Raw genomic sequence first — 27,558 nt, 5'->3', positions numbered from 1 at the left:
ATCAGTAAAGTGCCTCAAGAAGCTGCGCAAACCCTAAGTTTAGAAGTGTGAATGATTTCTGTATAACACGTATGATTGAAATGGCTGACTACAAAACTTTTGAAACATCTTGGAAAGTGACAGTAGCTATACATATATCTGTTTGCTAATGTAAGTGGTTGTACGTATTTTGATGAGCTCATGAAAACATGACATTGACTTTTAGTGGTAATTATGATGCTGAGTGACTTCAATGTTTTTGAACGTTTTACCCCTTGACTCAGCTGAATCAGTTGGTCTCAGAGAATGTCTAAGTTGCTACTGGAAATTGGTGTTTAGTCTAGTTTGCTTGATGGGAATATTTCATCCTCCCTTTTCTCCAGATGTTTGTCTGCCTCAGAGTTTTAGAAGGCTCCTATAACCAGAGTATCTAAATGCTGATAATGCAGATAATTCTGCATCTTTCTGAGAAATATTGCCCTGCTTCTCTGATACACTATAAACCTCCCTTGTTTTAATAAATGCAAAGTTGACATTATTTCTGTTGAGAAATAACATGTGTTGTAGTCTCTTGGGATACCACTAGAGGTTGCTTGCGTTTAACAATGAAAGCCTTTTATTTCAAAATAGGAACGTATGCTAATATACAAATATTTTCAGAATATCAGAGGAAGAAAACATTAATTGTATTCCAATTACTTTTCAGAACTTGTACCTCCATCTCCCTTTTTCACCCGCTTTTTGAACACAAGAGCTATGAAGGAGACCTTTAAGAGTTATATGGAGCTGCTTGTTAGCATTGCCTTAGATCCAGATACAATGCAAGCCTTGGAAAAGAGCAATGGTACAGTGTGTTTTACATGAATTTCTTTGTGCTCGGCTTTGTTTTGTCCCATGATGTTTTTTTTATTTTAAGGTGTACTACGTACATTTTTTTAATTAATAAAGCAAATGTGAAAAATCTTCTTGTTTCACAGCAGTACTTTAACCTACACTTTTTGATGAAAGTAATGTAGTATGTGTAATTTGTATTGGTTTCGGGTTGCCCCAAATTCCTGTTTTCCTAGATTCAGCATACTTTGGTACCACATCAGGCAGTGTTTTGAGTTTGTACTTGCTCTGTATCTAAAAGGTCTAAACAGGAAGATGTTCAGAGCAAATAGTATTTTTTCCACAGTAGAGTGGCCAGAGCAGTAGTTTTGCTGCGATAGTGTCTTTGACCACTTTTCTCCAAATTCCAGTTTCATCACATCATGACTTTCATGAGAAATGAACACCAATATAAATGAGTGAGTGAAATACTGATGTATTTGAATGAGTTTACCATACTGCCCTAATATGACTGTGTTGTTAAAATCTAATGGAGACATTTTTTAACTTTACATTTTGTTTAAAATATTACTGTATTACTCGAATTGCTTTAAACTACTCCAGAGGGACTTGTCATCTGGTTATATTGGGCCCCTCTCCTGTTAGCATCACTAATGAACCTTACTTTTTTTTAATTAAGATCACCATCACCAATAATAGACTTACAAATGCTAATTTTATTTAAAAACCATTTCAAATGTGTGCCTAGTTTTTCATGCAGAAACATACTCATTACTTTATGAAGTCTGATTTCTGAGCTGTGCAGTAATTGGAGTTTGGGTTTAAGATTAGTGTTTGAACACACATATGTCCAGGCTGTCTTCAAGAGAACTGCTGTTTGATGGGCATGTCATTTGAATTTCAACATGTTAGAACTATGCACTATAGTGGACTGTAGCATACAAACATCAGGTCAGTTCTGTCTCTTGGAAATTTAACACAGAATGCATTCGACTTGAAACACTGATAGAAAGCATGGGTTTCACATAGTATACAGCTGCTGCAACATGGGGCTCTGTGCTGCTAATTTCAGTTTATCCATGTTTCAAAAGCTATTTCCTGTTTGAGACTCTACCCTCTCTCTGTACGCCAAGGGCGCAGTCCTGCAGCTATTCTGTCAGTAGTCCCAATGAAGGCAATAGGACTGCTGATGCAGTTAAAACTGCAGGATTGAGCCACAAATTCAGAGCTAATAAACAATCTTCTCAAGCACCAGTGACCACCTATCTTGCTACCTAGGTTCTAACATCTCTTGTGCAATTTTATAACTATATATAATGGTAAGTGTCGGGAAATCTTACTAGTAGGCGGTGCAACTACCCCTACCTAAAATAAATCCAAGCTAAGCTCTGTGTGTGTGTGTGTGTGTGTGTGTGTATATATATATATATAATGTATGACAGCCAGTTTGAAACACGCACACACTCTTCAGCTGAGAAGAACCTGTCTCTGAACTGAAAATTGTCTTGCATGACAGGGAGAGATTTAGAGAACAATTTAAAGTTGTCTGTAAGGTTCATTCTCTGCACTGCCCGGTCTGTCTCCTTTCTGAACTTTCAATCACAAATGAAAGAACAGAATAACAGTTAGATTTACATTTAGCTGTTGGCCTGGATATTATAATGTATGTGGCCTTTGCATATTTGTCAAGTTTTAGAGTCAAGTATTGAGTTCTGTATCTTAGCATGTAGATCTTAATAAGTAATTTTCCTTTCCTATTTAAAGCTAGGGTATATGAGCAAAAAGTATTATTTTGGACTTCGATTGTTTTATGCTAATAAATAGGGTAAAGTGGCCCATCTGGCATAAAGGTTTTATGTAAATAATTGTCTTACATCTGTACTTAACTATTATGTATTTTTTCATGTCTTTCAGATGAGCTACTTTTGCCTCATATGAGAAAAATTGATGGCATGCTGAATGACAACAGGAAAAGACTGCTTTCCAAATTACGTTTGGAGCATACATTCAAGGTATTTCCTTTTAAAATTTCAGATTATTTAAAACAAAGTCCTAAGCAAGTCACTAATTATATACAAGTATACAGTGAGATGGCAAAATTTGTACCGGGAATGGAATATGAGGTTTGAGAGATACTTTGAATTAAGTGTTAATATATTCCACTTAGCAAACATTTTGCGGTAGAGACGTTTCTACTGTAGATCTTAAAAGGTCAGTTTTACTTCCCAAGCTTTAATATTCATTTTAAAGCATTTTCTCTTCTAAGCTTCTCAAGTTCCTCATCAGAAAATCAAACTACTGTCCCTGTGGAGCATTTTTTTTTTTATTTTTTTTAAGGATACCTGTATTTCTGCCCCATGATGCTGTCCCATGGTGCATTCCAGCTCTTCAGCTGTGGTGAGGTGCAGAGAGCAGCACCAGGGCTCCCTAGAGCCAAAGGTTAGGGATCAGGGAAGATGAAACAGACAAGCACTCTTTCTTACCCACAGTCCCGAGTTAAGCATGGGTCAGACAATCACAGTGTGTCTCACCCTTTGAAACTGTGGACAGTAAATTGTTGTGGGCTGGTCAGGGACAAGAAACACCAGCACTACCATCCCACAACTTCTGTATCGATGGGCAAGACAGGCTATAGTGCCACCTACTCTTCTCCCTGTCCCAAACAGCTATGCATAACCCATCCAAAATAGACAGGAGGGATGGGGTAAGTTTTAAAGGAGTGGCAAAGAGAAAAGAGGCTAATTTTACTGCTGCTGGAAACGGGCTACCCAGGATCTGACCTCCTTGTTATTTATAAGCAGGACTGTCCCAATGCTGCTTCTCTTTTCTGCTAAAAGAGCTCCTTGAAACACTGTGGGTAAAGCATAGGAAGTAGGTTTGTCTCTTCCCCTGTCTCTCTCCCTTCTCAACCCAATCACAACAGGGGTTTAAGATGGAACTGGTAAGACAGAGTCCCACCTCCTGTCTTACACTTGGTGCTTCAGCAGAACAGATGAAATCCAGTGACCTGCGTTATGGATGGGCTAAGACTAGATGAAGCGTATTTTTGGCCTCAAAATCTATGAAGAAAGAAGCACTGTAGCAGCCCTCTCAGTAGACAGCAGAGAAAGTCAAGGAGATAAAATCCTGAGCAGACAGTTTCCAGCATCAGTGAAACAGTGGCTGCGGCTGTCCTGCCCTACCTTCTTGAATCTGCTCCTGACCACAGGACTGGAGCACTTTTTTCGAGAGTTATTTATTCCATCCCTACAACCTGCCTGTCTCTGGGGATGAGTGCATACGTGTCTGTGTGAAGAGAGCAAGGGTAAACATGAGTGTCATGTCTGTCCCCTTATGCTAAAAATAATAAGGGGTAGGGCTTTTGATTAATCTCAGTTTTAATCACACTGTTAAACAATAGAATACCAATTGAAATTTATGAAATATTTTTGGATGTTTTTCTACATTTTCAAATATATTGATTTCAGTTACAACACAGACTACAAAGTGTACAGTGCTCACTGTGTATTATTTTTATTACAAATATTTCCACTGTAGATAATGATAAACAAAAGAAATAGTATTTTTCAGTTCACCTCATACAAGTACCATAATGCAATCTCTTTATCGTGAAAGCGCAACTTACAAATGTAAATGTTTGTTGTTGTTACATAACTGCACTCAAAAATAAAACAATGTAAAACTTCAGAGCCTGTAAGTCCACTCAGTACTAATTCTTGTTCAGCTAGTTACTAAGACAAACAAATACGTTTACATTTACAGGAGATAATGCTGCCCGCTTTTTATTTACAATGTCACCTGAAAGTGAGAACAGACATTCACATGGCACTTTTGTAGCCTGCATTGCAAGGTATTTACGTGCCAGATATGATAAACATTTGTATGTCCCTTCATGTTTTGGCCACCATTCCAGAGGACATGCTTCCATGCTGATGACGCTCATTAAAAAAAAAAATGCGTTAATTAAACTTGTTACTGAACTCCTTGAGGGAGAATTGTATGTCTCCTGCTCTGTGTTTTATCTGCATTCTGCCATATATTTCATGTTATAGCAGTCTCGGATGATGACCCAGCACATGTTAGTTTTAAGAACACTTTCACAGCAGATTTGACAAAACGCAAAGAAGGTACCAGTGTGAGATTTCTAAAGATAGCTATGGCACTAGACCCAAGATTTTAAGTATCTGAAGTGCCTTCCAAAATCTGATCGGGATGGTGTGGAGCTTGCTTTCAGAAGTCTTAAAAGAGCAACAGTCCCATGCGGAAACTACAGAACCCGAACCACCAAAAAAGAAAATCAGCGTTCTACTGGTGGCATCTGACTCAGATGATGAAAATGAACATGCGTTGGTCTGTACTGCTTTGGATCGTTATCGAGCAGAACCCACACCAGCATGGATGCATGTCCTCTGGAATGGTGGTTGAAGCATGAAGGGACATATGAATCTTCAGCACATCTGGCACGTAAATATCTTGCAATGCCGGCTACAAGAGTGCCATGCGAATGCCTGTTCTCATTTTCAGGTGAGAATGTAAACAAGAAGCAGGCAGCATTATCTCCTGCAAATGTAAACAAACTTGTTTGTCTGAGCTATTGTACAAGAAGTAGGACTGAGTGGACTTGTAGACTCTAAATTTTTACATTGTTTTATTTTTGAATGCAGTTATTTTTTGTACATAATTCTACATTTGTAAGGTCAACTTTCATGATAAAGAGATTGCACTACAGTACTTGTATTAAGTAAATTGAAAAATATTATTTATTTTTACAGTGCAAATATTTGTAATAAAAATAAATATAAAGTGATCACTGTACACTTTGTATTCTGCGTTGTAATTGAAATCAATATATTTGAAAATGTGGAAAACATCCTAAAAATATTTATATAAATAGTATTCTATTATTGTTTAACAGCACGATTAATTGAGATTAATTTTTTTAATTGCTTGACAGCCCTAATAAGGGATGTTTATTTCCTAACTGATTTTGTGGGTGTCATCATGGCTTTCTGTTCTAGGGATGAAGGCATTGTTGACCAGGGTGGATTGATTTAAATAATCACTTTTAATCTTGTTTTGTATCAGTCCATTTCCTAAAGAAAGGTTGATTTGCATTTGTAGGAAACCATTAAAATATGTTTATCTTTTGATAATTCTCTTTTGCTAATCAAGAGGATCCGCTATATCTATACATCTTTATTTAAGCTGTTATATAGACGTACATACATTTATTTAGATAGTTTTAGTTTTCACTTTTTTATTATGTTAGAATGGTGCATGTCTTATTTACTAGATGATGGGGTTTTGGGGGTTTTTTTTTTTTACTCTTGATTTTGTCAAGCTTTATTTGGAGAAATTGGAATTTTTACAAATGCACAAACAACATTTAAAATTTGTTTTTTATTTGTTAAATAAAATACTTTAACATAAAAGTGCTGGCTGCATAAGGAAAAATGGTTACTATCCCTACAACAAGTAGAAAATTAAAACGGATTTATCAAAAATAAAATACTAATCTGTAATTAGTGAATTGAACTAATTGTTTCTGGTCACCATGTCCGTCAAGACTTTAGAACTAAGATATCTCATTCTCCCGTACCCAGTCTTATTCATCAATTGGAAGAGGAAAACAAGCTTTTCAACCTTTTCATCTCCCAATCTGTTTCTTAACCTTGAAATAACAATCACTGAACTGAACTAGTTAAATAAACTGAAAATAAGTAAATATACACTCTGCATGTGCAGAAGAGGCTATTGCTTGCAAACGTTGATTTATCACTTCATCAAACTCTGGTTCCAGGTGCTTACGCGGTGACTTGCACCTGTTCAGTGGTTTGACTTTCTTTAAAACTTTCGCCTCAAACATATGCTGCTTAATACAGTTTTTTAGTTTAATTTAAATTATTTTAATAGAGTTTACCAAGTTTAAACCTTAACATGGGCTATCATAATTTCAGATTTAATTTAAATAGGTTTATATTTAAAAAGAGAAATGTATTTAATTTACATTTTTTTTAAAATAGATATTTTTAATTGATTTTTATCCGCCTTGTTGTAGGTACCAGTCCTGTTTTCCTCTCTTCATTAATCTAGGACTTTGGGGCAAGAGAGTTAATTACTCCCCCTGTCTCATCACTGCTGAAAAGCTGTTCCCTGTAGAAGTGGTAGTTCCTGCTCCTATCTTCCCAGTATCCCTTTGTGGCTCCCTTATGGCAACAGCAAAGCTCCTGGAGGGTGTCTAAATCTCTCTGATACTTTTCATAATAGATACAAACGGTCTGTTTAACTGACCCTGAGCCACCATTTTTATTGTTGTTGTTTTTACAGTGAGAGTTAGGGACATAATGACAATTTGATTCCCACTGTGCTCATACTTCTGTAGCTGATCATTACACCCAATTAGAAGAAAAGCATCTTTAGCATACAGAAGATTGTCACAATTATATATAATTATATCCACTTACTCACTATACCATGTTACAAATTCCAACTGTATAAAGAAGCGTTTGCTTGCTTCTCACACAATAAAAGAAAATAAATTATGTCTCTTAAATCAGATAATGTAGGCCTAATCCTACAGTCTGATCTGTATGGAAGTAAATGGAGCTCCAGGCAAGCCCAGGGATCTGCCCACGTGGATCTGATTGCAGGATCAGGGCATATGTTTGTAAAATGGCTGGTTATGTTAGTATGTCTATATTTCTAGTACAGAAGCACAAACCCATATCATGTTTGTGGTAGCAATTTTGTAGTAATGAAAGGCTAATTTCCTACCATGAACATCTCTACTGGTTTGATACCAAATAGGTTACATACTTTTAAAATCCAGTTTAATCCATTGTTTAGAACAAGAAAGCCTGTTTCTATAATAATGTTGATAAAAATAAGTAGTTCAGGTGTAAGAGATTCAGACTAGGCAACCAACAAGAAAAAGATGGTAAAGTTGGTTACTCATGAGCACCATTCATTTCTGCATACTTTTTAATACTCTGTACTGGTAACTGTGTATAGTGATTATATATTCTATTAATTAAAACTGAAAGGGATAGTATGGGATATTTCAGTGTAGAATTGCAAACAAATCATCAAGTAAAATCACCAATCAATGGTCAAATCAGCAGCTTTGTCTATACACTTTTCTACACAGTTCTAACAGCTATAAAATCCCACACTGTCTGGTTATAATCTTATTTTAGTAAACAAAATTAAACTATTGTTTCTATGTTAGTTTCATATCTGTAAATTAACTCTCAATCTTTTAGATGCAACTCACCAATGTACATATTTGGAAATAGATTAGACTTATTACAAATGTTGTTCAGAATAGCATTGTTAGTTAACATCAATTGTGCTTCATTTCTTGGAAGTTTCATTTTCTGTAAAGTACTCACTATTCAGAGTCGTCTGGCTCTCTCCACTGAGCAAGTCTGATTTATAGCTTGTCCTCTTGACCCATCAGAACATGGAAATGACTAGTATTTTCCTCCTCCTCCTTCCAATTCAAAACTAGTCCTGTTTTGGGTCAGTGTTCCTGTTTGAAGTCTGTTCTACTCCATAGGAATAGACAATAACATTGAGCCAGTAACGGATGAGGCAGGACTTCCTGGCATAAGACAGAAATTCTCAGAATGCACTGAAACTCTACAGAGAATTCTATAACAGGTAGAAAATTAAACTCACGGAGGAAAAAAAATCAGCTGGGGTTATTTTTCTTAACTTGAAGGCTGCTGCTATGACTAGTCTACATTTTGTTCCCTTGAGCTGACTAGTACCAAAATGCAACTGTCTCTTTTGCACATGGATTTTTAGTTTCCTCCTGAGATTGTTACTAAGGGAAAAGTAACTGATCTGTGTAAAACACTAATTAAGCACATTTTGTTTTCAGGGACACAGAACCAGGTGCCTGGAAACTGTAGGAGTCTGGATAGGAAAGTCCTTGAATTCTGTAACTGTTTATTAAAAAGTTCATCTTATCATCTGTAGACTATATAAGGCACCATTAGTTTTAATTTGAACATTTTAACCCCTTAATTTCGTGCAGCAGTAAGTCCAACGGTATGCTGAGTTCTTCCCTGTAATTTGTTATAGTCACATTTCCCTGAACAATGTAGTAATTTATGCAAGTAAAGAAATATAATCAGTTAAAAGAATATATTCTCTCTGGATGAAAGTAAGATATTACATAATACAATGGAACTTTTAAAAATGATTTGTTAAAATAATTCTACATTTTTGCAACAAGGTGTTATTCATTTAACACATAATGCAAAACTGAAGTTAAATAAAAATAAAATACACCACCATTTAGTTAGTGTGTGTCTCAGATAAGATCTCATGCTTTGCTGGAGATCTATAGCTGTATCTATAGCAGAATGATGACATCCAGTGCCATTTGTTGCAAATATATTGACATCACATCTTTCATGTGAAATTCTATACATCCAAACACTTCTCTGAAGATGAACTGTAGGTACTCTTTCCCCATGAAATTAACTAAGGCTCAGCCTACTCTACAAAGCTTTGCCAGCATAGCTATGTCAGCTAAGGGTGTGAAAAAATCACATACCCTTGCTGACAAAGGTATACTGACAAAACTCCCGGTGTAGATGCAACTGTGCCAGCAGAAAAGTGCTTCTTTTGGCATAGCAGTGTCATTCGGGGAGGTAATATAGCTATACACCAGCTGAACTCCTTTTGTTGGTTTATGCTGTGTCCCCACTAAGGGGGTCTGCCAGCATATAGCTATACAAGCAAGTGATCTAGAGGAACGAGTACTGAGCTGGGACCTCTAAATTCTAATCCTGGCTCTTCACTTACTGCATGTCCTTGGCCAAGTTACTTAACCTCTTTTAACTTAGTTTCTCTAATCCCCTCTCCTTACTGGCCTTAAGGCTCTCTTAAACCAAAATAAGAGTGTTTGCGCTAGGGGGTGCACCCATTTAATTATAAGCCAGTTTACTATTAAAATCAGTATAATTTTCTGGTATAGATAAGGCTTAAATGTTAATTTTAACACTGCAGTGATTCCAACTTCTAGATGAAGATTCCGTGTTAGGGTAGATGTTTCAGGAATCCAAAGCATGCTGTACTCATTCCTGTCACATGCTCCCACTAAAGCAGCAGCAACATTTCGGGGAGGGAGCTTGCATTTTTTGGAGCCAGCTGCAGTGTTGCCAGCTGTCATGATTTCATCACAAGTCTTGCAATATTTGATACTTTTCATAAAGCTCCAGCTCCTGGATTCATGTGATTACATGAGACTGTTTCTAGAGAAAAGTTTGAAAACATGAATCCTAAAATACATCAGAAGGCAACTAAAAATAAATTAAAAAGATATTATTTTTAAAGATTGTGTGGAATTTTATGCCAATTGCATGTATTTTTTTGGGCCTCACTCATGGTTTTTGAACATGTGGTATTGGCAATACTACAACAACAGGGGCCTGAGGGATACTTTCAAAAACATTCTTAATTAACGAGAACACATGCAGCTAAGGAGAGTTACTATGCTTCACTTGAGGTTTTGTTCTAGAGCTACCACTGTCTGAACTTAAAGGACAGTTGAGTGTCTCTACTCGTACAATCCTTTGCATTCCGCTATCAAGGGAATTAATTAATTGTAGGAGTTTTGTTCTGTTTGTTTTGGGAATTGGATGACCAAGACCTTCTAAAGCATGTTATAAAAAGGGGAACTAAAAGGCCGATGAGAAAACTGCTACATATAATTGCCATTCGCCTCTGAGTCAGTAGTTTGACTAACTCCGATTAAGAGTGCCCAAAAGTCACTACTGTTCTACAGCTTTTTGGTGCCCCTGTATAAAATGGGATGGACAGATCCTCATTTAAAAAAAGGAATCAAAAGAAAACAGCATGCCACAGCAATACATTATTTCTATACCCTGTAGAGAGTTCAGGGTTTTTTTATGGTGGATGTAGCTCACTACTTCACCTGGAAATCAAATTTTATGATTAATAAAATCTGTCTGAAGAAAATATGGGAACATATGAATTTAGTTGGGTGTCAGCAATTAGGGCTGCTTCAGATGCTCCTTTGGGAAGGAGGGGAAAGAAGAAGGCACCTCTAAATCTTAATTAGGATTTTCAGGGTGTTTTTTATTTTCATTTAAAGAAGTTTAGGTCAAGGAATGGACCTATGAGAAGGGCTAGAGGGGGGTTCGACACTTTAGAGGATATCTTAGACCCCTTTGGCTATCTAGCTACTATTGTTTCCTTCTTTAATCTTAAAATTTTTAAGGGCTTGCTCTTTACTGACCTCCCCCTATCCCCATTCCAATTTTCTAGTAACAGACAGTGCTTTGTGTTTGTCTTCCTCTGTGACTTATTTTTCATTCATGTGCACCCTCTGACTAACCAATGTATTCATTTAAAACTTTCTTAATTGTAAGTGCTCAAAATTGTATTAAATTTTTGAACTGATGTCAAAGTTCAAATTTTTGTGTGCAGATGTGGAGGGGAGTTAAACAAAGACAGTCTTTGATGAGGTTTTCAATTTAAAATAAATAGGGTTCCCACATCTTAAAACATTTGCAGTATTCAAACTGTGAGACTAAGTCCTATCAAAAGACTATCTCGTATCTTGGGGGCAAATGGAGAATTTAACTCTGTTAATTCAAAGTACCTATATTATAAAGCAATAATTATAATTACAATGCAAGTTTATCCTCCTGTAATGGTAGACACTGTTGTCTAAAACAGAAAAGTTTATTTTTGAAATATTCCCGACTATTGTTGGATAACAAATTTGTTAATGAGATTGGGTGTGTTTTCCTTTCTGAGCAGTGTAGAGAAAATAGTCAGTAGTCTGATAGCTAAAGTGCAGGACTAACCATCAGAAGTCTGGGTTTTATTCTTGGCTCTTATAGACTGAGGTGGGTTGCTGTAACACTTCTCTGTGACCCAACTGTAAAATTAAGATGATAATGCTTCCCTACTTCATAGGTGTATGGAGGCCTAATTTATTGATATTTTTAAAGCACTTACAGATTCTTGGATGGAAGGAGCAATAGAATGCAAAGTAAAATAAAGAATTGTAAACAATCAAAACTGCCTGCTGGATTCCTGGCTAGTTTGTTTTTTTAATGGAGGAACCAAAGATGACAGCTGTGATATATGAAAAGGCCTGAGTCCCTTGAGACGTTACTTTTAAAGCCAGTCAAAAAAAGTCACTTTTGTGCGTGTGTCTGTATGTGTTCGTATATTGCTGTCTCATAGCTGATTGACTGAGTGAGGCTTTTAGATTTGTATGTAAAATATTTTATGATTGGTTGCTTTCAATATTTTAACTTCTCTGAAAATAATGGTCAGTTTTCCAGCAATCTGATTGATTGAGAAGTTCTCTTTTGGTGGAATTTTTGCATAATTCAAAATCCTTTTTGCTTTTATGCTCTGTTTAAGAGTGCTTTGGAAAACTTTCCTGAACTGACAGTAATCACTCGCGATTCTAAAACAAAAAGTGGAGGAGCTGCTCTTTCTAAAATCAGAATGAATGGTAAAGCTTACAACAAGAAAACACTGAGGACTTCCAAATCAACCACTAAGTTAGCACACGTAAGTGTTTAGAAGATTCATCGCTGCTTCCATCTTATTTCTAACATGATAGATTAAAAAAAAATACTTTAAAGGATTGCATTTTGTTGGTAATTAGTTTTTTTGTTTGTTTTTTTGGCAAATATATAAAAAAGATAAAATTTTAAACATTTTAATAATTAAGTAATTTTGAAAATAATGATTTGTTTGAAATCTACAGCATATTAAATCACTTCTCTTGGTGGCCTGTTTCCTTTTAGCATTAAACCATTATAGATATAGGGTTGCCATGTGTCCAGTTTTGGACCAGAACAGCTGATCAAAAATGGACCCTGGCAGCTCTGGTCAGCACTGCTGACAGGGTCATTAAAAGTCCAGTTGGTGCAGGGCTGGCAAGCTCCTTACCCGGCTTTGGGTGGCTCACAGCATGCCCCTTCAGCTCCTAGGGGTAGGGCGGCCACAGGGGTTCCGCATGCTGCCCCCACCCCGAGCACTGGCTCCACAGCTTCCATTGGCTACGGTTCCCAGCCAGTGGGAGTTGCGGGGGCTGTTCCTGCAGGTGGGAGCAGCACGGAGCCCCCTGGCTGCTCCTCCACCTAAGAGTTGGAGAGACATGTCGCCGCTTCCCAGTAGCCACCGGAGGTAAGCACCGCCCGGAGCTTGCACCCTAAACCCTCTCCTGCACCCCTGCCCCAGCCCTGAGCCCCCTCCTGTACTCTGAATTCCTCGGGCCCAGCCCCACCCCAAAGCCCACATCCTCAGCTGAGCCCTCACCCACTCCTGCACCCAACCCCCCTGCTCCAGCCTCGAGCCCCCTCCCGCACCCTGAACCCCTCATTTCTTCTACCCTGGAGCCCAACCCTCAGTCCAGAGCCTGTACTCCCTCCAACAGCCCACCCCCCTACCTTAGCCTGGAGCCCACCCCACCCAAAACCCCTCATCCCCAGCCCCACCCCAGAGCCAGCACTCCCAGCTGGACCCATCACCTCCTTCTGCTCCCCAACCCCTTGCCCCAGCTCAGTGAAAATGAGTGAGCAAGTGAGTGAGGGTGGGGGAGAGCGAGCAACCCCGGGGGGGGGGGGAATGGAGTGAATGGGGTGGGGCCTTGGAGAAGGGGTTGGGACTCAGGGCAGGGGGCAGGGCAAGGGTGTTCAGTTTTCTGCAATTAGAAAGTTGGCAACTCTACATAGTTTATTCCAAATAGGTAAGCAAAATATGGTGCACATATTAAAATAATATTCCACACAACAATTCTTGAATGGAATCATGTGCATATGTAAATAATGTATTTAGGGCCACATTGGGTACGTCTACACAGAGATAAAAAACCCGCAGTTAGCCCAGGCCAGCTGACACAGGGCTCGGCTTTGGGGCTGAAAAATTGCTATGTAGATGTTCCGGGCTTGGGATGGAGCCCGAGCTCAGGGAGTCTGCAATTTTTAGTCCCTCAGCTTGAGTCCCGCAAGCCCAAGTCAGCTGACCTGGGCCAGCTGCAGCTGTGCCACTGATCTTTTATTCCTGTGTAGACATACCCAACATGGCCTGTCCTGTATGCCTAAGCAAGGAATTAAGGAAGTATAAGGCAACCTCTTACTCCCCTGTGCAATCTGCTCACATCACAGGTAGCAGGAGGAAACAGTCTCCTTGGTGCTGCTGCTACCCCTCTTGCACAGGCAGGAGGAGGGAATGGGCTCAGCCTTAGATGGTGACCCTCCCATCTCCATAGTGTAACAGGCAGCACAGCTGTGCTAGCAGGCACATGTTAGACCACGTTTAGGTCTGGTTCAGGGTACATTCCCCCGCCCCCGCCCCTCATCTCTCCCCACCATAGCCAAGGAGGAATACGGGACAGCTTCTGGCAGAGCACAATATGTTGCCCCTACATGCTGCTTGTGGCAGTTTAGCCTCTAATATTAACATTTACTTAAAGTTAATGTAGATTTCTACTGTAAACTGTACAATAGCTGTTACTACATGGACAAATATTTCCACTGGAGAAACTTTAATTTGATCATAAGGCACCTCATAGGGCAGGCATATAAACAAATTAATTCTTTGTTGTAGCTTCTCATTTATCTCCAGTGACAGAAGTTGTTTTATACCTTATTGTTAAAAAGAATATTGAAAAGAAATATTAGAGAAATACATACAACTCATATTTGTGGCTAAGAACAGTCTTAACTAGATTTTACAGGATACTGGCAGACATACCTAAAGCAAGTTTAGCTAACATCAGTAAATGCAGGAGATGCCACCAACCAGTGAATATATTCCACATATTTTTGTACTTTTTGTAAAGAAAAAACTATCGCAGCAATATATGCAAGCTCTTTCCACAGTTCCTAAGATCTGCCCTTCTCCAAAAATCTATACAGAATTTGATAGATTAAGTGAACACCAAGAAATAGCTATATCTTTTGCTATTTTTAGAGATGTCAGTAATACTTGAAAAATGGCAAGCTAACACACCCTCCATATATTCAGAGTAGTGGAAAGAACTATTAAACCCAGCTTTGAAGAAGACATTAAATTTACATGAGAAACAAAGTGAGTAAGGGTATACTAATTTTGGTGTCACATATGTCTTGATGCCATTTCAGACATGATGATAGTTACCTTTTATTTCTGAATTGCTAAAATTGACATGATCCATTTGGTAATAAGAAGTCTATCTTGGAACAAATATCATTAATTTGCCTAAAAATAACTATTTTCTCTGCAGGAGTTTACTGTAGATCCAGAAAAAATACAGTTGTACTCTTTGTATCACTCACTCCATCATTACAAATACCACATATATCTGACGTGTAAAGAGGAGGTGAGTATTTGTTCTGCTTCTTATATGTGGCATTATTATTAGATTAATTAAGAAGTAGTGCAGAAAGTTAAATTATCTGTATATAACAGCATTTTAAAAACATCAGTATAAGGCAGCTAAATGTGTTTCTGATTTTAACCCAACCAAAGTAATGATTCTATTGGAACTGTTAGAAACTTTTTCCAGCCAATACAAAGTAATCATCGGCTGACATTAGTGGGTGATCATTTTCTATTCTGCACAAGGCGATATGTTAAAATAGGGAATACTATGGAAGTGACTCCGCAGTTAAGCCTGTGTTGGCATTAGTATATAACTTGATTAACATTTTCTTTTTTGTATTTTAGTAAATTGAAATTAATTTGTATATTTGGGACAGTAACTCTTCCTAGGACAAGTGGATTTTCTGTATAACTTTTTTAGTAGAATATTAACCTTAATAGAAGAAACATTTAAAAACACCAATTTTTAAAAATATTCTATTTTCTCTCCCAGTTCTTCAATCCCTCTAACTAAACAGTCACAGTCCCCACAGACTCCAGATTCCTCTCTCACTCTGTCTTGCCAACATACACACTTTGCATCCTCACATACACACAACTCTGATAACATTTTGGACATAAGGCTTTTTTTTTTTTAATTAAATACATATGCTTATTGACCTGATTGAGTTTCATCAAGATTAAGTGACAAAACTGCTCAGACCAGCAGCTGTTTCTCTTTTATGACATGACTCGCCACCTGTGCTGTTCACAAACCCTTGGTGAGGTAGGCTAGGTAGCCAGAGGCATGAGGATTGTGGTCTGTGGATGAGAGGCACCTTGAGAGGCCCATGAGGTTTGAGTAGGGATGCTGGAAGATAGACTGTATGGGACTTTGGGAGACGCAGGATGTTTTAGCAGACGTGGGGGATCTGGAGGCAAAAGTCTTTGAGGCAGGGGAAGGAGAGCCTGAGATTGGGGTGTCTGTGGTTGTGCTGAGAGTCGGGGATAAGAGGTAGCCTATTGCCTCTGCATAAGGCATTGGCATATCAAGATTTCCCTATGTTATTTCTTCCTCGGTGAATAGAGGCCACAACTACCAATAGAGCCCTTAGGTGCCAGTGCCTGGATGCAAATGCACTGAGTTCCTTACACACATGCACACGCTCTCATATGCACCCAGGCCATGTACAGCCTTGGTTCCACCTCCAAACACACTAATAACTCACCACTCAGTTCTGCAAGCCCACTATTCAGCAGCACTGTGGGGACCTCTGAGAGTAGCTGCCTAATGCTCATAGTATTTCTATCTTGTAACAAGGTAAAAGGGAGAGAGGGAGGGAAAGAAGCATAGTGTGAAGGGAGCATGGAAGGAAGTCAGGTTTGCACTAGATTGGGTCTGCAGCAAGAGAAGTGGAACTCAGTTCTGATGGTTCATGAAACCCTGGACAATAAGGATGCAAGGGTTGGTGAGGACTTAACTATTGATATCCTGCCTCTTTTATAGATGTGTTTATGTTATGTACACTGGAGTATTTTAACTGGTTTTTAACACATTTTTGGGGGGAATATATAATAGTTTAGACTAATATAAAAAATCATATTTGTGTATTCATAATAATTCATTTCCTTTTAAGTTCATTCTTCCTAATTTTGCTAGAGAAGGCACAACTGTTTTTTATTTTTACATTTCCCCATGCTGTGGTTGTGGAGAAAAGTTTAAGGTTTTTGAATAGTTTACTTTATTGCTTGAACTTTCTTTCAGACTAAGATCTTTTAATTATTTGTATACTTCCTCTTTAAGTATCCTAAAGCCAATTTTGAAAATCAGTTGACAAGTTGTCTTTATCCCTGCCCGCATTGCATTGTAAACTATAGACTAGTTATCAAACTCTAGCAAATAAGATAGTATTGCCTTTTAATTGAGCATGTTTTTAAATATATTTTAAAAATATCTTTGCATTTATTTATATTATTGGATCTTATATTTTAAGAGTGTTAAGTCGACACAGCATTGTTTATATGTATGGCATTTCTTATGACCAGTCCCATTCCTACACATTTCTTAAGATACCAGGAGTTGAAGGTGTTTAGCATCTTGGAAAATCAGACCCTAGATTGGTATTTTTTAACTAGATCACTTCAGTAATGAATAATAGACTTGGACCTTAGCTAGCCGTGTCTGCAGAAGAGACAGCCCTGGACAAATAAAGCTTGGCTAAGAATTCCTGCCACTTTGCATACATTAGCATATGGATCAAGGGAGGGTTTAAGAGCTGCATGCTACATTTTAAATGAGTAACAGAGGCAGGCTAATATGTTTTTTTTTCTCTCTCTTAAATAGATTTCTTCTGTTCAGAAAAAGAGCGCAGATCTAGGACAGGAGGAGATTGTTCAGCTGTGCATGAAAAATATAAAATGGGTGGAGGATCTTTTTGAAAAGTTTGGTGAACTTTTGAATCATGTACAGCAGAAGTGTTCATAACAAACTTTCTTCAGAATCTCACATTTTTCTACAGCACTAACCTGATGGAAAAGAAAGCTCAGAGAAAGGCTCTGATTCTCTTACAATACCAGACTACGTTCTTATTCATAGGCATTTTATTTCTCTTATGGAACTTTGTACTTTGGCTCCTACTAAGGAAAAGTGATGCTGCCAAGAAAATGAGTCTTTTAGAGATGGAAGTAAACATAAACATCACCACATTTTAACCTGAATAATGATTTTTCTATTTTGTAAACTATTGGGTAACTTAGTTTTATTTTCAGAAATGTTTTTGACAAATGATAAAGCATGCACTAAGTATAATTTTTTCTTTACTGCTATAGAGATAATAACACTTAAAATACTATGGCTATTTCCGACTCTGGTGAACACCAAAAAGAGTCAGGGCTGGGGTAAACTAATATTTGCATTTCTGTCTGGCCATGAAATTTAGAGTATTACGCATTTTGTAAACAGAGCTGGTGTGACATCAAATTCTGTATACAAATATTGCCATCATAAAATTCAGAAATGTCATTATGCTTTATGGACTCCTTTTACTATTATCATGTTCAGGAGACTGAACATGGAGTTGGTGCAATCCTATGACTGCTTTTTGTGTCAAATTATATTGTAATGAAAGACAATGACCTTAACTATTTTCCCTGTTTTGAAGAAAAATATTTTCCTTTATACTGTGTTTTTTGTTTTTTCTTTTGGAAAAAAAATTCAATTGTACATTTTATCTCACTGATAGTTGTATTTTTCACAGAGAAAATATTGTGGTTAAAGTTGTTTCATGTATCTTTGTAATACACTTTACATTGTTTTCAGTAAATCTTATTCATTTATATGTTGATTTCATATTGTAAACTATATATCTTGAGGTAACCCTTTTTGTTTATACAGGTTTTCTTCAGTGTTAACCAGAATAATGCATAATAGACTAGTTTTGCTTTAAGTGTAGTTGTGTTAGACACTGCAGTTATTTTCTCATACGTGAAAATAAATTTCTTACTAAACTAGCCCCTGATTAACTGAGAGTTTAAATGAAAAGCTACTACACTTTATCTTCTGGTCAACAAAGATTTATGATTGTGAATAGACTATATGCAGTGTTAAACACAGCTTACATAGTTGTTTTTAGAACTGGCAGTGGCAGAGTTGTTCTCTTTTTGGTGCCTTTTAGATCTTCAGACATACTTTTGTAGCATCCCTCCCATCCAGTTTCTTAGCAGTTAGTAGTGCCACTAGTCCCACTCAGACAACGAATGTAATAGGCTCAAAACAGAAGAACATTTTCTTTAAATTTGCCAACAGAATGCCTTACTTTCAGTCATTCAAACCATATACGTGCTGGGGCCCAAAAGAAATAGACATGTCATTCTTTCCTCAGATAATGTTTTTTTGTTTTGTTTTTTAATTCTTTTGTCCTTTAACTGCCACTTAGTGCCTTAATTTCAACCAGGAAACAGGGTGCACCATTCATTGGCCAAATAGGACATGCTTGTATACAATGTGGTTTGTTTTCCAGTTTTCTGTTTTGGTCCTATTTAGCTGCTAATATATTCAGTAGACCTTAGAATTGTAAAGAATATAATGAAGAGATGTGAAAATGAAATGATATCCTCTTGAGTAATCAAATTAGGGTTTCGAAAATCAAAATGTTTGTCATTTTAACTAATAGAGTTAGATCCTTGTTAAGTTGGATGTTTGCCATGTTTCCAAAGGTTTCATCTTGTTAAAAGCAATAATTCTCCTTAAGGTTTGTACCCACATTAGTATGAACAGACTGACTGAACAATGGAAGTTGGTAAATGCCCCTTGTTTACTTTAAAGCTTCTTCATACTGTACCTGCTTTAAAAAGGCAGTTTATTACCATGGCATGAGGTGCGTTGTGTTACTGCTATGCATACTGTAATCACAGGGAACAGTATGGATTTTGACTTAGGAGGTGTAGAATATTAAGAAGCATCATGCAGGTAATTTGCTCTTTCAGTGAAAAGGAGGGAGTTGAGGTGTGATAGGGTAGGAGAGCTGCTATATTTCTCTCATGCAGTACTGAATCTGGAATGAACTGCTTCATCTCCCCCCCGATTTTGTAATTAAACTAATGAGGTGGTACCAGTCAGCAATGTTACAAACATGAATAGTATTCATTTAAAATCTGTTAATTTAAATATGAACACTAAACTATATAGACATTTACCTAGAATATTCATTAATCTATCATTTAAAAATAAAAGCATGATAACATAGATTGAGCCAACAATATGGTTGGCTCTTTGGTTATACAGCAAAGTACTAGTCAGAACTTGTTAGCCACAGGTGCCTTCCTAATACACCCATGAAAAAAACAAATGGAAGACGTTTCTACATTTTTAATTTTATATGTTTCTACTTTATGCTTCCTGTAGGAGCCTGAATGGAAGTTTTAAGAAACCAGTCATTTCAGCCCAAGCCCCAGACTAAGCCCTCAGACTATTGGAAGCTAAGCAGTGGCTTATGGAGAAGCTGGTCTTTTCATAAAAGCAGGTACATTGAAAAGAAAAAGGGATGGCCAGTCATTCGCAGTGCTCTGCACTGCCATGGAGGGAGACCTGGCTTCAGTTCCAGCTCTGTTTCATTCCCAAGGCCAGTTGACAAAGCAGTCTGCCTATAGAAGATAGGAAGCACCCTGCATTGCTCAAAAGCGACCACTCTAGGCTATTAAAGAGCAATATAAAGGAGCTCCATGTCATCCTGTCGTTGGCTAGAAAGATGGTGGTTGGGTTACTAGGCCATCAAGCTAGGATGAATTAAAAATGTGGGAATCTTAGGAATGTGAAGGACCATTCAGGTGGAATAAAACTTAGTCAATGGGAATTGAAGAGGGATTTTCATACTGAAGCAAATTTAGAAGAAATGTCAATGTACAAATTACTTTTTTTGCACAAATATCTTGCTTTGTTTTGTTGTGTCGCAATTTCAGATAACTGATGGGTAAGAGTTAATTCTGCACCCACACCCCAATGTCCTTTCCTCCTTGATCCTGCAGTAGGGTCCAACTCCTTTAACTTCTGTTGCCAATGAAAATTCAAGCATTTACTTGACTGCAGGAACAAATTGGAAGAGAAGATGCACTAGGAAGGAACAAACCCCTGTATAGACATTTCGTTAGTTAGCAAGTAGAGAAACTAAGGAAATCAAATCCATGGTAAATTATTTAGGTTTTAATTGTTCCCGTTCCTCCCCCAACCAGTATGGCATCCCCCTCTCTCTTGTTTTTGTTTTAATTAAAGCATAGTATTTCTGTAAAGGCAGGGTGCTCTCCAAGCTGCTACTTCCAAAGTTTTGTTAGTGAAAATCAGTGAAACCGTTGGGTTGAAAAATTGTCTCTGAAAACCTCTACGGGCTTTAGGGCCTCTAGAGTCTTATCACCTCTCTCATATTTAATATATTGTTTAAATGATATACTTTTAGAAAAGGAAAATCTTCCAGTCTGTCTTCCAGTAAATGCTTTCTGTAGGGAAAATATATTTTAAATATTAAATATTTAAAGCAAATGTAAAACAAAACAAGCTAAAAATATCATCACAAGATGTCAGTGTGCAATCACTTCTGATTTTTGTTGGTAGCACCTGACATTTGGTTTCACCCCATATCACACACCTGTGCATTATTATACAATGCACACCTTAACATATCTTACTGTTGAAGTTAATGTTAACATGTCATTGTTAACAAATGCATGTTTCTGTATATCTCCTCTACATATAGCAAAAATTAGGTTAGGACTAAGACACCTTATGCATTTTTAGTCCAGATTTTCAGGTGGTCCATAATACAATGTATGGAAATGTGAATAAGGACACAATTTTGTACCATTCATTTGATGTTATTAACTAAATCCATTAAAATGAAAACACTTTTTAAACAAAAAGTCATAATGTTCAGTGATTTATTATTAAAACATCAAAACTTGAAAAGCTAGACTGCTGAGAAAATTGGCATGTTTGAGGCATAATGCTTTCTGATTTCTCACTTAATACGAAGAAGTCTCTTTTACTGATCTAGTGTGTTTCATCATACTCTTTTGTTCAGACACATGCTATCATGTTTAACTCTTTTTAATTTTGTTTAATTTGTGTCTGGTTTCCAAATGTTTTAAATCTACTTCCACTGTAGCAAGGCAGTCCCTGAACAGATGTAAAATAAGGAGATAAAAGGTTTTGGACATTGGTAAAATGGGGAGAATATATCCTTTTTGTACAGAGTGGATAACTGTACAGAGTTTTACAAATACGTCATGCCTACAGAAAGATATTGCTAGGGATTTGCTTGTCTAGTTATGGTAAAACATCATGTTTTAAACCCAAATCATCTCCCATGCATATTATTTCCATACAGGGGACTGGAAGGGCCACAAGTTTTGAATCTTTGGTCAGGAACCATGGTCTGTCCTTCTCCCAACTCCCTGTGAGCAGAAAAATGGGTGGCTGTTGAGAGATCTACTGGAGGCCTGGGACATCTTTGTGAAGGCCATATGCATCTGCACTGCTTCCCAACCCCTGTGCAGCACAAGTCCTGCAAGACCCACACTTCCATGGAGGCCTCAACAGCTGTTGTCCTCCAAACCCCCTTGGGGAGTGGGTGAGGAGGGCTTCATATTGCAAAGGAGGGATGCTAACATTTTAATTCTGCATTCAAATGTAATGAAGCTATATTTTACAAAGGAACTTTTAAGAATGAAGGTGTAATGAGCCAGATGTGTACAACCCTCTTAAGAGAAAAGAACAATAGGGATGCAGCTCTCACTGTCAATAGTTGTGCACAATAAGTGAATAACTCAAGCTTTCAGAGAACATATTTTCCACTGGGAATTCTCCCTCACTTGGGTATCATAACAGATCTTTTATTCCTTTCCGGAGAACAAAAGAGCAGAACAAAATTTCTTAAGGCTTCTTACACAGTTTGATTTCTTGTAACAGCAAAATGATGAATACAGAGAGCAAGCAACTGAGAGAGAAGAAAAATTAAAGGTGAGTCAGGAAGAACAACAAACACAGACTCCTCATAGCCATCAAAAATCTTAAGGAAAAATCTAAATCATAAAATTTTTTAAAAAAACAACAACCTACTATGAGAAGCAGGGTTTGTTTGTTTTTAATGTGGATATTAAGGTGTGTTGGATCATTACTTTGAACGATGAGGGTGCTTTTCAAACTTGTCAACTGAGGATTTGTTGGTTTTGAAGTGTGAGTTGCAAGAATTATAGGAGAATGCAGTATAAATGGAAATATGGAATTTAAAAAACAACTTTGTAATAAATGTCAACACATATGAAAAATACAAAAATTAACGCTTGCGTATCAGTCTCATTTTAGAGATTACTGTGAAATGGAGATTGTATCAATATTCACCAATCTTCACCTAGGGATTATTCAGGGTAAGTGTTTGTACTAATTTAATTAGGTATATCAGCAATTTATGACCATAAGATAGCGTTGACTTACCTGCATGATCTGGTAGTTGGTGGACATTCACAATTAAGGACCTTCTCTTTCCCTCCACCCCCCAATTTTATTCCCTTAGTGTTCGCGAGAGTGTAATGAGCTTCAGGATAAAATGGAAGAATATTTATTAGATTTACCTTTCTTTGATGTGTGTTGATTTTTTGGATTTGTCTCTTTTCAATCCTGAAAATAACTTGGTTGCCAACATTTCTTCAGAGAGAAGCAAAGGTTTTTCAGTGCTACCCATTCTAGGTATGGGTATATGTAAATATGTATATATCATGTTATGTGCTAGAGATTCTGGTCCCTGCTCTCGCTGACTTGTGATGTTCGAGGGAGTGCATAGCCATCAGAAAGCCTGCTTATCTATTTACCTGGGAATTCCCCTTGCATAGATTGAATCCCTCTGTGCATTTTCTGCATGGGTGGGGCACTCTGGTTTACATCTATACTACTGAAAGCACTAGAGTAAGATCATTAAAGATCTTCTGGCTAAGTCTAAAGGCCTTCTTTCCAATCTCTTCCTCAACCTTTCTCTCACTTGCAATATACTTGATCATGTACTGAATGATCTCTCCTCCTTTTGGCTTCCAGGCATCCATATTCTCCTGTTTTTGCTCTTCATTCACTGATCACTTCTTTCCTGCCTATCTCTCATCCTTAAAGTCCAACTGCATGCCCAATCTCAGCTTGCCAAAAACTGGATTTATCCTTTTCCCACTAAACTCTTGCCTGTTCCTGTCCTTTCCAGGCCTTAAGCTCACAATGACTATGTCATTCAACTGCTCTACCCTTAATCTCTTACATCTAAGTTTGTCACTAAATCCCATCAATTCTTCTTATTGTATGTATCCAAAATCTATCCCTTTCTGTCTCTCCACCTCTTCCCATTCTTTTGTCCATGCCTTCTTCATCTGTTGCCTTATGATTGATAATCGTAGTAAATATTTGGGGTTCCATATTGCTGGGCTTTGTACAGTCATAGATAAGAGGAAATTCCTGTTCCAGAGGCTTATAGTCTAAAAACCTTGATTCCAGACTCCCTATCTTTCACCTCACTTCCCACCCCCCAGTCTAGTTAATGTGTTGCTTCCTCTCTTGCTTGTATAACCATATCATTACTAGAGTCTCTCCCCTTTCCTTCTTCCCATCTCCTTGTGCAAGCAAGACAAACTTGACCTCACCTTTTCCGGGAAGTTTCTGTAAAACAAGCTCACCTTTTGCACATTTGGACTTTCACCAGCCCAAAAGTCAGTGGGGCTCTATATGGATGTCTTAAAATTTCTGTAAACTCAGACTGGTATCTCCTTAGTTAATTAAAAAAAAAAAATCTGTCCTTTCTAAGAATTTCTGTGAACATTTCTATTTTTATCAGTTCAGCATTTACATTTCACCCCAGATTTCCATTTAAAGGGCCAGTAAAAACTCATTACATCAGGGGAATGTGTTATAACATAGTTTGATTTTTATCTGTATAGCAAGGACCAAAGAGTGTTGTTGTTATCCCATGTTACAGAACCATGCTACTGCCCTGGGAAAACTAGGACCATGATACGATTAAGACAATTTAATTCACACATGACCAAGTCATTTTATAAATAACGTTTTAACAATGAACCTAGGTCCATTATGGATGTGAGTATATCTGGCAAACCATGCATTGAAATTTCTATTTAAAAATTACATGTTCAGTTAAATGCACATTTCTTAGAATTAGCAGTCCTATCGGAATGTGTGAATACTGTTGGTAATGTTAGATTTCAAATTCATAGACTTTGCAAATTTCCAGCCATTCATGCAATTAAAATCTCCACCATAACACAGTGAAATTAACTGCAAAAAATAAAAACTGGTTTTGTTTTTTAAATAAAAATTCTTGGGGCAGATTCTCAGCTGCTGTTAGTTGTCATAACTCCACTGAAGTCAATGAACTAAATTGTACTTTCCAAAGCAAAGTGCTTGTTGGGGTTGCATGAGTATAAATGAAGGCAGAATTTGGCCATTTCTCTTTCTTTAGTGCTCTCAATGTACAAGTATTATGTTTATTAATATTATCTGCTTTTACTCTCATCCAGGCAACAATGAACCCCTTTAATATTCAATTTAATGCCTTACTAGAAAAGAGCTCTTTGTTTTCTGCATCACAAGTTGCCATTGTTCTATACAAAGCATTCCCACTGAAGTCAATGAGTGTTCCACATGTGTAACGTTGGCAGGCTAAATGAAGAATCTGGTTTGTTAGTTCATAGCTTAATGGTCTAAGCATCGGGTTTGAAATATCCGGACTCCCTGAAACCATGTGATCATATCCCAGCAGACTAGACTCGGCTCTTCAGCTTTGGAAGCTGAATATGTGTACTAGACCCAGTCCAGTGCCCGTTGTAGTCAGTGGGGATCTTTCAGTTGATTTCAGTGGGTGCAAGGTTAGTCTCATTGTATGCAGGTTTTTGGGTGAGACTTTACAAATGGAGACCCAGATTGCTCTGCATGAACATTAAAGATCCCATGGCACTTTTTCATGAGACAAAATATGCCTGTTTGTACTCGACCAACATTTCTCCTCCTTTGTGTTCTGTATACCATTTGGTTGCAACACTCCGCCCCAGGAATAGCTGCATGTCAGAGATACTGCAGTTATTTAGGCCCCAGTCCTGAAAACTGATCTGCCCGTTTAGACCTTAACACCCAGTCCAAAAGTCAGTGGGGCTCTGCAGGGATGCAAAGGTCCATCTGTATGGATCCAATTGCAGGACTGGGGCCATGCTTTGTAAAGTATTTTGAGAGCTCCCATGATGAAAGGTGGTGTATAAATGTAAATTTAGTTTTCATTAAGTTTGATTTTGACTTATAATTCGAGTGACTCTCTGCAGCAGAGAGTACACCAAATCAAAACTGAAATAAATACACCAAATTCTGGGGCAGGATTTCCCCTTCCCCTGCCTACCATTATAAGGTAACAAACATGTTCATGTGATAGAAATAAAAAATACTGACCCTGTCCTCCATGTAATATATTATTACAGAATGAAAATTTACCTGATATGTTTTATGTATTTAATCCATTGTTCTTGTTTTCTGAACCTGGAAACGGACCAGTGCTTAGTTAATATTTTTCTGTTCTATTTGCTGATTTAATGACACTTTTGCCCAAGCTGGGCAAAGCTTGTGGAGAGAATACAAAGCTACTTTCAGAGAACAGTGTACCATATGGATTGTTCTAGAAGGCTTTTCCTGTGTAATCAGTGAGGGGATGGGGAGGTTGCACATGGTGACAGTGCAGTGCCCACCAAGGGCTTTACAGTTGTCATTATCCTGCTCATAGGACACTTAAATTTCACTGTAACAGCAGGCATAAAACCCCAGTCCTCTTGCTCCAAAAACATAGGTTCCTGTTACTTGAGTTTAAGGAATATCTCTGTTAGCAGCATAGCACCTGAGAGACACAGGTCTGATTCTACCCAGTTCAGGGCAGTAGTCCACATACATACTCCCTAGTTCTCTGCAGTACCATGTAGAGAGGCCTGGCTCTGAACTGGGAGACTTGCAAAATCCCTGCAGGATATACAGTAATTGAGAGCATGCTTTTAGACAACTCACATGTTACTATTTTGCATCCTACCTGCCACAATGGATGTGTCTTCACAAAACAGTTAGCTTGAGTTATAACTCAGGTGTTACCCCCTAACTTGACTCCAGTCCACACACAAAAATCTCTAGATTGAGTTAAATGGTGCTTTAAACTCAAGATGGCTGGCCCATAGTTGCTGGGGGCTGAAGCTGGAGAACTGGTGATGCTCAAGCATCAGTGGAGATACAGCAACTCTAGTTACAAAAAATTTAACAACTAATCCAGTCCCTCTATGCTGCTAATCCAATCATTCTGTTACTGCAATGTTATTTTGAAGTGTGGTTGCTCTCCTTCAAGCTAGCTCTAGTGCAGTAAGAGGAAGTTATTTACCGTATAGTAACTAGAGGTTGTCTGGCTATGCTGAAAGAATGACAGGAAACATTAGATATGGGTTTAATCAGGCTCCAACTTTATTATTAGACAGATGTCTGGGACTAACCCGGTGGATAAAATGTGTGCAGAGCAGGTGCAAAATGTACGTCCCTCCAGCAGATTCCCTGCTGGAACCTTACCAATTCCAGCCAATTGAGGGGCGGAGGGGGGTCTTCCATAGCTCCCCCCCCCATTTATCCAGGTCTCTCCAGCAATTCCCTTGCCGGGATCTTACCACTTTCAGCCAATTCTGGGGGAGGGGGCTTTTACCAGCTCCCTCCCCCACTTTTCATCCAGATCCCTCCAGCAATTTCCTTGCCAGGACCTTACCGACTATGCCCCTTTGTAGGAGGGGGTTATGGTGAACTATGATGATGGGGGGTTGGCTCCCTGCTGTACCAGTCATAGGAGTCCCCAACTG

The 27,558-nt window shown here is 37.9% G+C and overlaps 1 protein-coding gene across 3 annotated transcripts in view; it reads left to right on the top strand.

Moving 5' to 3' along the window:
- Nucleotides 1-21,564, top strand: part of QSER1 (glutamine and serine rich 1) — an 86,521-nt gene extending 64,957 nt beyond the window's left edge. For 2 of the 3 annotated variants that reach the window (XM_037899887.2, XM_043550187.1), the window contains exons 9-13: nucleotides 686-823; nucleotides 2,725-2,822; nucleotides 12,226-12,378; nucleotides 15,080-15,175; nucleotides 17,501-21,564. In XM_037899887.2, the coding sequence (XP_037755815.1) occupies nucleotides 686-823; nucleotides 2,725-2,822; nucleotides 12,226-12,378; nucleotides 15,080-15,175; nucleotides 17,501-17,641 (626 nt within the window). In that variant the 3' untranslated portion in view covers nucleotides 17,642-21,564. Of the gene's footprint in view, nucleotides 1-685; nucleotides 824-2,724; nucleotides 2,823-6,868; nucleotides 7,117-12,225; nucleotides 12,379-15,079; nucleotides 15,176-17,500 lie in introns of those variants that run through there. The other variant, XM_043550188.1, reaches the window with a different exon arrangement.
- Nucleotides 21,565-27,558: the final 5,994 nt, after the last annotated feature.

The sequence above is a fragment of the Chelonia mydas genome, chromosome 6, assembly GCF_015237465.2.
Source record: "Chelonia mydas isolate rCheMyd1 chromosome 6, rCheMyd1.pri.v2, whole genome shotgun sequence".
NCBI lineage: Eukaryota > Metazoa > Chordata > Testudines > Cheloniidae > Chelonia > Chelonia mydas.
This window is presented reverse-complemented; position numbering and strand designations above follow the sequence as displayed.